Source organism: Anopheles bellator, chromosome 1 (genome assembly GCF_943735745.2).
Source record: "Anopheles bellator chromosome 1, idAnoBellAS_SP24_06.2, whole genome shotgun sequence".
Lineage (NCBI taxonomy): Eukaryota > Metazoa > Arthropoda > Insecta > Diptera > Culicidae > Anopheles > Anopheles bellator.
In genome coordinates, this window is record NC_071285.1 from 21854586 (window position 1) to 21865100 (window position 10515).

The 10515-nt window shown below is 49.8% G+C and overlaps 1 protein-coding gene across 1 annotated transcript; it reads left to right on the forward strand.

Annotated features, from left to right (window-relative positions):
- Positions 1-287: 287 nt before the first annotated feature.
- LOC131210112 (proton-associated sugar transporter A-like) lies at positions 288-7941 on the forward strand. The gene is made up of 4 exons (XM_058203315.1): positions 288-698; positions 5682-6491; positions 6570-7486; positions 7553-7941. The coding sequence occupies exons 2-4, from the start codon at positions 5792-5794 to the stop codon at positions 7781-7783; spliced, it is 1848 nt and encodes a 615-aa protein (XP_058059298.1). The 5' UTR covers positions 288-698; positions 5682-5791; the 3' UTR covers positions 7784-7941.
- The last annotated feature ends 2574 nt before the right edge of the window (positions 7942-10515 follow it).

Here is a 10515-nt window from a genome sequence, read left to right on the forward strand (position 1 = left end):
TGGCTCATATTGCCGAACCTTTGACGAATGCCTACGTTCGAGTCGATTTCCCGCCGACATGTCTGGAGGCCCTTCGGCCGCTTCATTCTGCTCTTTTATTATTCTGCCACTCCATGCACATTCCCTTGCAGCCGTTCTGCAGCCCCGGCCTCTGGTGCAACCGCTCAAGTACCGGCAACGAAACGCGGGGGGTGCGAGCGCATCGAGCCCGGAGGCGGAGGCGATAATGAAGAAGTTTGTATAAATTAATCTCGCACCACTCGGGGACCGGTCAGTGTTGGGCAGATAACCGGCAAGCGTAGATCGGGCCAATCAGGGTCCCTCGGCGGGGGATTTGTGTCATCGAGATCAGGCAGTCAGCCAGCCGCGCAGAGAGGTGAAGGAAGCCAGGTTCTAGGCCGCCAAGCGAAAGTGAAGGGGCGCGTCCGTAGTTGGCGAGGAAAATTGTTTCACGACGGGAGCCTTTGCTGACGGCACACCCGTGTGTCCCGGTGTTACCTCCCGGAGGGCGAATTCTCAGCAGTTTCGTGTCCCGACCAGCCGGCGTAGTGCGAAAGTTATGAGTAAAGTGTCCACGTTCATTGGCTACAAGAACCAGCGACTCAAGACATTAGGTCAACAGCAGCATCAGCAGTCCCGGACGATACCGCACTTGATTGGAGTGATCCGCCGTGAAACGCAATAGGATAACTGAACTGGTGAGTGTCCGTGTCCGTGTTCGGAACGGTCGTGACGGAAAGGGCTGAATACGGGGGTCGCCCTCGCCCATCATGACATAACACGAGATAAGCTTCCGGGGCCTTCAATCAGCTGCAGCTGAAGTGAACATGAAGCAAGGACCCCGCAAGTGCACCGTGTGGGGCGTTCTCATTAACGGCGTGTTGCGTGTTGGGGCTCTTAACGAGATTTTATGAAAGCGCTCATAAAACTCTTGGTCTAGCTTCGGGTATTTTCGGAAGTTTCGGAGTATTATTACGTGTCCGGTAGCCGATAGTGTTTAGCAAAGCCCGTCAATGTGGCCTATAGAAGTACACGCCACAGAGACGACCGTAGGCTACCGGAGTTATATTTCAGTACGTAAACTTTTTTCATTTTAAGTCCGATCTATCATCCTGGTATAAAGTTCTGATCATGTTAAATAAATTGGACCTAGCGTGCTGGACCTACATGTTAACAGATTGCTCTCCTAGCATATCGCAACCATCTCCATCTGCGGCCGATTTAATACTTGATATACCACACCGATCATTTTGACCGGTCTTGTTCACCCTTGACAAGGGTGTTTATAAAAACAAACGGTTTAATATTTTTCGATGCATCAACTTTAATTTGAAAGGTTCATTCAAGACATTCATGTATAAAATACAATTTTTGATTGCAGAAAATTGGAAGGTATAAAAAACTTATTTCCAAAGTGGTAGGTCTTTAACTCAAGCAGTGAAAATTTCATTTTATTGAAGCTCATTTCCATCTCGGTGGTTATGTTAATAGTTACGTAACAGTTATGTTGATAGTTACAATAGTTACACGAACAAACCAGCAAGCATTGACCACTTCTGGACCCGAATTCGAATTGCTGTTGCCGAGATAGGCTCAGAGACATTCGAAAATGTATTCAAAAATAGATCGATCTAATGGGCTACCAGTTAAACCAGTCGTGGTAGACATTTGACCAAAATTGTTTTTCATGAAAAAATGTCTTGAATGCACTTGTTAAATAAGAGTTCAAGCATTGAAAAATATTAAGTCGTTTGTTTTAAATAACCACATTAAAAAGTGTATCATATATGGCTCACCCGTACCCTATCGAAAACGGTGGTATATCTAGTGTTAATAATGGTCTTATTTCGCCTCGTTCTTCCGACTCAGCAAAACCGTCGTTGATCGTTGTCTGGGTGGCGTGACTCCGTTTATGCTGAGTCCAATTGTTATATCAATCAGAAGGAATCGTTCGGGTGGTCCCCACGGGTTTATTATTTATACTAGCAACCTAAGGAGTAAACTAAATATTAAAAACCATTACACCGTTCAACCCGAGGAGCTGATAGAAACAACGAAGCGTGTACTCAGGATTGAAATGTTTAGACTTTAGAGATTTTTAAAACACGACCACAGTCTCATTTGGTGTGTTGCATACATACGCTGGATTATCATTATGTTGGCAGCGCTTACTACGTTTCTGATTCGACAATTCGCCCCACATAGAGCCGTTGTTGATGTTGTCGTTATTAACATTTGAGAGATTTTGAACTTGAAGCCTCTTTAATCCCTTGTAGTATCCCCCTAATATGTAGCACTTGAACGTATTATTTTATGCCTTATTCAAGGGTCTGATAAAGGAAGTTCATTATTGAAAGAGGAGTATGACATACCCTGTGTTGTAGCCTCAAATGTTCAATTGTATGCGGTACATGGTACACTGTATATGCACTACTCAAGACCCACATTTTGCCATCATCTCACAATTTGGATGCTATTTTGGATTCAACTGACGCATTGTCTTTCGATTCCTTCAGAATGTGCGTTATCAAAACCATACGCTGCCCAAGGCAACATGTTGGCCCATATGTTGAAGTAGGTTCATGAACTTCACCTGGTTTGGTCCAAAATTCTTGACCACAAAATTTCCAAAAGTGGCCCTAGGTTAGGGCTCGTTGGCATTGAAACGGTTTGCTGGCATTGAAGTTCTGCTTTATGTTGCTGCGCTCAGCATCAGCCCTAAGTAATTGCTTCAAACCGATAATTACTTATGCTACGAGATGCATTTCCATGCTCTCCAAACAGACGTAGCGCAACGCAGCATCTGCAAATGTTAACCACGGCATGGTTCATTAAAATGCTCACATGAAATGGCAACACAAATTCCATCGGTAATGCACCGGGCATCTCAACAATAGTGGGAAAGTAAGTAACAGAAAAATCCCACCCCTCCGAGACGGCAAGTTGTTTGCCTTGCCCATTAGAGAAGCAGTTCAGAAATGAGAGCAAAAGATTCGAATAAAATCGAATCACAAGACCATTATCGCACATGCCACTAGTCGTCTATCAGCCGTTTAGCTGTGTGACGGTTCCCAACGACGATTCCTGAAGAACCACTTCAAACCAGACCAGTAGCCTGCAATAGCAGAATTTCGAGGTGCTCTGTTGCGGGAAGTTTTATTTTCGCACTTCAAGCACCGTCCCATGGCTTCGAATGGATTGTTTACTTGCCTCCAGCAACCAGCTTATTAACGTAATGAGCACGAACACGTATCTTGATCGAACTTTGGTCATACTTGAGGTCCCGCCCGAAAACATATGAACAGTCCAACTGTGGCAATTTTCTAATCGACCACAAATCGGCCACCGTTGTCTGGTGCTGACTATAGAATCTTGAGGAGTAAAACTTCAAACGGCACAGCTCTTACATCGATTGCTTTTTTTTGTTCGTCTTAAGAATGTTAATTAGGAGGGGTTCCTGAATCGCGTACTGTTACGAATCCTGCGGTACTCTCAGGTCTCGTTTTTCTCTTACAGACGAAAAATCGTAGAGGCGAAGTCGGGCTACGGGTTTGTGGATTTTTAGATCATTAAACAAGTGGTATGACCATAAGGGAAGCTATAGCTGATCATTTTAATTATCTATCCTGCAAATTTATTGCGCTGATGGCTATAAAATAAGGAAACTAGTCATGTAAGAAATGCTGCACAGTGTCCCCACGGTGATATATGGAGGAACGTTCCAAAGGAAGTCCAACCGCCACTCCACTATTTCTTTTCTGATCGTCGAACAAGCCGCTTATCATTAGGTTCTGTAACCATATTCTTGTATGCAGGGCGACAGTTGGAAATTAATAAATCAATAATCTTCAATTTGTAGTTATCGTGCTACGGCCGCGATGACTCGGCACACTCCAGTCTTGGGGGCTGGGATCACGCGCCCAGAATGTTAATCTCCTGGAGATGGGTCTTCCGGGGGTGTCCGGTGGTCGAAACAATTCAACAGCCATTTCAAGTACAGCGGAGTCACCTCCTAAAGACGATAGGGTTTAAATTGAAACATTTCACACCACCACACCACTCCGGCACACTCCGGACACTCTTCGGATCTTACGCATAAAAACGGGTGAAACATTCGCCTAATCCCGCCTTATCGCCTGGCAGCCACCACGTACCACGCCGGATGCCGGATCGTTAGTAGTTATTGGCCGTAAAAACCCTGGGCCCTGGGCGATAGTGGGTGAAGGAAACTTCCATCGAGAGCGAGCGAGTGGGAAGCCTAAGGCTCCTCAACGCTATGGGCCTGTTAATGATGACGTCGTTTCGAGGTCACTAGTTTGCTGCATCATTGAGGCGTCTCGACACTTCATGGCTGGCCAACGCTCTGCGTGGTTCCGTGAACGATAGCGAACCGGGTCATTTCTGGAGGCGTTTCCGAACTTCCGGAGATGTCCGGGGATCGTAGATGTACGCTTCCCCGATGTTTCGCATCAATTAAATAATCGAAAACGATCCAAAGAATCGAGTAGGGAACAGATTACCTTATTGCTGATTTGAGGACCCGGTTCTGGGAATGTTAAAAATGATATGACGAGCGACGCCAGTTCCTTGTAAGCTTCGAGGGAGGTTGGCACGAAACAAACCCTCTTCATGCAAATTTCTCTCTCTCTCTCTGTCTCTTTCGCACACTCAGCCAGACCCGAAGCTTATTTATAGCAGCATTCGTGTCAGGTAATTTCGTAGAACTGTGGATGGGCTGTGTGGCATCAAACTCCAAAAAAAGGGATATGATTTGGTTCTGATGAATTATAAATTGATAGCGCGTGTAAGGAATCCCTGGTATTTGGTGCTGGAATCCCTAATTTGAGGCTGGCAATGCAAATGAAATAAACAATTTGTGCTGACAATGGGAAAAAACATAGCCTTCTCTGCCAACCAGTAGCTTCAATGCCTTTTGACAATCCCTTTTAGTACTTTCCTTAGTAGGCTTTTGCTTTGCCTACAGCAGCCATTCGTCCAACCAAACAAGGCAACGATGAACATTTGTTTGCTTCCATGAAAATTGAACGAATAGACCAACTGTCTCGCCATGACAAGTAAGTAGCACGCCATTGGCCATTCCGATCGCGCCGCAGGATGTCGATCAAGCCCCCTCTGGAGCTCAGATTGGAAGTGCGTCGGGGCTACAGCTGTTGTTAGGTTCCGCTTTACGGTTCGGTTCGGTGACACATCCCAGCCCCCCATTACATCACGTTCTGCAAAAGGGAATGGGCAGTATGGAGGACACTCTGCTGCGGTAGCGTTCCAAAAAAGCTTTAATGAACCGAAATCCTCACGCTGATAACGTATCAGGGCGAAGATTCAGATTTCACCATCTGTGAATGTGAAGTCTCGCAGCAATCAAACTGAGCCGGTGTTCGGTGCGACCACCGCTTGTTTCCGCAGGAGCTGCTCGGGATGACCCGAGGCAAGTGACAATTACTCCGACGGGTCTCTCGGTGTCTGATTAGAGTTGGGATCGCCCGAAACTCGGCTCAGTTCACCAGTGTCCCGCGGGCCGACTGGTCGGACATTACCCTTTTGGGGCCACCTCCGATTGTAGCTGTTTGTAGCTATGCCACGCTACGGTACCACGGCTCGAATCGCTCTCTCTCTCTCCCTCTCCAGGCAATCACTGACACGTTCTATCTTCACTTCCACAGATACGCAGAGTCCAGCAGCGTCAACCGGAAGCTCTTCCCAGGCCGGACCGAGCCGAGTATCGCTGGCGGTAGGGAAACAGTTCCGGACCCAGGGCCAGAACAGCCTCACGATGGTGGCCGGCACGGTCAGTAACTTTCACAGCGAATTCCTCAACGACCCGGTCGTGAAGGAGATGCGCCGAGTGCGGGAAGAAAACGCTCGCCGTCAGAAGCACGACTACTCACACGTGTTCCGGCGAAAGTCACGGATCGACTTCATCCGAATCTCAGCCGTCATCATGGGCATGGAGTTTGTGTACTCCGCGGAAACGGCCTTCGTGTCACCGATCCTGCTCGGGATCGGCATCGAGCACCACCTGATGACGATGGTCTGGGGAATCTCTCCCCTCATCGGGTTCTTCCTGTCCCCAGTCATCGGATCGATCAGCGATCGGTGCCGTTCGAAGTACGGACGCCGACGTCCGATCCTGCTCACGCTCGGTATCGGGCTCATCATTGGCTGCCTGTTGGTACCGTACGGGAAAAACATAGGCGCTTGGCTAGGGGACCTGGGCGAGATCGCTGGTTCGGTCGAGGATCCGTCGATCGAACCGGTCTCGGCCCTGCTGGTCGACCTGAACGGGACCTCGCTGGTGGGCGACGTGTTCCGGTCGTACAACTTCTATCGGGTCGACGAGGAGATTGCCCAGCACCGGGTCGACTACCGGTGGGCGATAGTGATCACCATCATCGGCACCATCCTGATGGACTTCAACGCGGACAACTGTATGACTCCCTCGAGGGCCTACCTGCTGGACATATGTCTTCCGGGTGAGTATCGCACTGAGCGCGGACCTGAGCGGAAACCCAGGACGATTCTTGATTTGACATTCTCTTGGGCCCAAACAGAGGATCATGGACGAGCCTGTAGCAGCTTCTCGATTCTGGCCGGGCTCGGTGGCTCGATCGGGTACGCGATGGGCGGCATCAACTGGGACAACACCTCATTCGGCGAGTTCCTCGGTGGCAGCATCAAAACGGTCTTCACGCTGGTGGTGGTGATCTTCGCGATCTGCCTCACCATTTCGCTGACCAGCTTCCGGGAGATCCCGCTGCCGTTGCTCGAGGGCGACGAACTGTTGCGCCCACTGACGGAGTCCGCCGTGAAGCGGGAGAAGGCACGCCGCGAGCAGCTCATCTTCACCGTGAAGGACGTAAGCAAAACGCTGACCGCCCAGCTGCAGACGATCCAATCGCCTCACGATCTGCCGGTTCCGCAAAAGATCAACAATGCGCTGGCCGCCGACGTCGAGCGGCCCGCGAACGGCGACGGCAGCGACGACGAGGACGACGAGGAGATGCAGATGAGCCCGAAGGACTTCATCAAGAGCATCGTCATGATGCCAAAGTCCATCGCCATCCTGTGCCTCACGAACCTGTTCTGCTGGATGAGCCACCTCAGCTACGCGCTGTACTTTACCGACTTCGTCGGCGAAGAAGTGTTCGGCGGAAACCCGGCGGCCCCGTCCTCGTCCGCCGAGTATCAGCTGTTCCTCGAGGGTGTCCGGTACGGGTGCTTCGGCATGGCCATCTACTCCATCTCCTGCTCCACCTACTCGTTCACGATCGAGAAACTGATCAAGGTGCTGCGCGCCCGGACCGTCTACTGTGGCGGGCTGGTGATCGACTCGATCGGCATGTGCTGTATGGCGTTCTTCCCCAACAAGGTCACCGTGTTTGTGCTCAGCGCAACGGGCGGCATCGTTTACGCGTTGCTTTTCACGATGCCGTTCCTGCTGCTCGGCCAGTACCACGCCAAAGGAACGGTAAGTACGCCTTGTTCGGGGTGAAGGGCGAGCCTTCGCTTACCTTCGCTACGTTGTCGTTCACAGTTTAAGGTCAGCAAACCGGGCGCCACTGGTACACAGGAACGGAAGCGCGGCCTTGCCACGGACATTGCCGTCGTCGGCGGTATGATATTCGTCGCCCAGATCACGGTGGCCCTCGGGATGGGTTCGCTCATCACGGTGTTCGGCACCACCTCGGTCGTCGTGTTTAGTGCCAGCATCTGTAGCCTGATCGCCGCGGTGTGTGCTTCACAGGTGGTGTACATGGACCTGTAAACCGGTCCACGGCGGTCCTACTTTAGCCACGTATGTTTGGAAAACGAACCAAAAATAATGCCCCAAAATAAATCCTTAGTACATTAGGGTCCGCCAGGCTACCCAGCAAAGGGCTGCTGCTGCATCGATTCCACGCCCCGCCACTATTTATTGAACAAGCAAACAAGCTAGTAATAAAAGAAGGTTTAGAGTTGTGTAAATGCAGAGTCTTCGATCTTTTTTGGACTGCACAATTGAGAAAATTCCATCAGATGGTTGATATCTCTCCATCTGGGGGGGGAGGGGGTCCTTAGGAGACTTTGGGGAGGATCTGGTGCGGCGTCCAGAGTCTCCTCATGACATGAGCAGCCCACCGGAGCCTGGCGAGACCTATACGTTGCCGAGATGATGTGAGCGGAATAATTCCTCCAGACTGTTGGCTGCTAGCACCTTATCGTTGAATTCTTGGACAATGTTTGTATTACTAGTTTTCTTTTTTGATAAAAAATCTTGATCTACCTAAACCTGATCCTGAAGGTAGTACAAAAATAATTCTTTAATTCAAACTATACACGTAATAAAAACATATAAATCCGAAGAGAGACTGTACCTGATGTACATGCTCCTTTTAAGATCCTAAATAAGTAATGCTTTCCCATTCAAATTTTTAGTAGCACACAAATAAACGACACCAAATTTTAACAAACACGCTTTAAATCTAATTAAGCATTGGAAAATACATGAAATTTGCAAACCAAAGCCACCCCAAAACCCCAGCAATATCAATTTGTAAAAACATCTGCTGTTTCTAAATTGGTTCCATAGAATATAGGCAAATTATTCAAACTAAAGAAATTCTTACCCACCCGGCAATTGCAGACGCCGAGCGGTTTTGACCTGCAAACAGGGACCTAATTAAACTCTGTTGCTTTCTGCGACGTTGTGCTTACCGAGCGGGATTGTTGGCCCCGTCCCAGAACCCCCTGCCCAACTGCCAACTGCGTGACAAGTAAAGAAATTAATTCTGAAAGTTTTCCCTGTGCCGGAGTCGTTAACCGACAGCTTAGGCGCCAAGATGTATGCAATCCAAATTACACGTACATTCAAATCTCTCGGCGGTTATCCCGTTTTGACCCTTTGAGTAAAATAGACACAATTAGCCATAGGGTTGGCAATGTCATCAAAAACAAGATATATTCGAAGGTTCTTTCGTCATCGAAATGTTTATCACAAAGCGATTCAACCGGTACCATTGTTCAATACGAAGCTAGTCACAACTCACACAAAACAAGCCCTACGCTGTGCTCGTCAGTGGTTCTGGCGATTACCAAGCACGGGTAATTAGGAGAAGAAAAAACTAAGCCTCGCAGTTAAATAATCGCACACGGCACGCTCTCTTCACGCTATCAGATCCGTGTTTGGACATCCGGAAACACCACACGGCATCTTATCTCGATGCCTACGATACACACCGGGAGAAAACAGACGCCATTTCCACCCCAACACCGACAGGCACAGGGCACCAGAACTAGGTTCGACAGCCGAAAAAGCGAAACCTGCCGGCCCGTTGCAGCCTCATCTGGCAGACACGGCCAGCTGATTAAATACAGATCGCGACCGCGCAGCGGGACTCGTGTGACGCACGCGGGTCTTAATGTGCCACGTTCCGATAAAATGCCGTTGCCGATGGTCGTGATTTATTGACGCGAATGTGAATCATCGCGGCCGCATTCGAGAGCCGCACCAAAAGTGCCACTCGAAAGCGCAGCCCAAAACCGACCACCAAAACTGGTACTGGGATTAGGAGCTCTTATCGTGTGCCGCCGATAAAATTGTGGAGGAGTATTGTCGGAGATAATGCGATACCTTCCCTGGAGCTCTTGGGAGCTAGTGCTCTAGTAGATAAGGCGCCGAATCCATGTACGGATAGGGAAACGGAGACTAGTGGTAGATCACGGAGATCTGGACGAAGATCTAGTGTACTGATGCGGTGTCCGTGCCCTGAATCTATAGCTGGACCTGAAGCCTGCCAAAAAAAACCGGACCACATGTGCCAGAAAAGTCTGGTTCCACCCGTTTTCACAGAAAAAAAGGCGATGGCAGAGCAAACACAGACATTCCACGGACCTTTTCGCGCTGATGCTGGAGTACGCCTAAGGTTCACGGACGCGCACCGCTCGTACCTCATGCAGGAACGCCAAATCACAGACACAGCACGAATGGCCACCTAAGTGTACAGCGGCGCAGCTGTGGCGACGATCCCAGTAGTTGTTGTTGCTGTTGGCGCGCTCGGCTCTTGGCATATTATCGCAAATAAAATCGAAAACGGCACGTCGCGTCCGCCACCCCGCCGGATTAGCAGCTTCACGGCCGATGAAATCCTAATCAATGTATCGATGTGCCACCGAGCACCGAGTTTCGGAAGTGCGACGGTCTCAGTAGTGCGCCGCCGTGCCGATCGATCGCTTCGAACGCAGACGTGCCCGTGCCCGACACCTAGTGACGCGGACGCTCTAGAGGTGTAGCGTCCCTCGAACCCCGACGCGGTCTGTTATCACTCGCGGCCCAAGCCACGTTTCCGTCGACTGCAATCTGGAGAGTGACGTTGACACGCGCGGCGGTGGCGTGACGTAAGACGTCCCTCGCCTGGTGTGTATGCGTGAGGGGGCTCCCGTCCGCATTTACATACCCGCACTGTCTCGGGAGTGGCAAACGGTAAACACTGGCAACATGTACCGGGAGGCGAAGGGCGT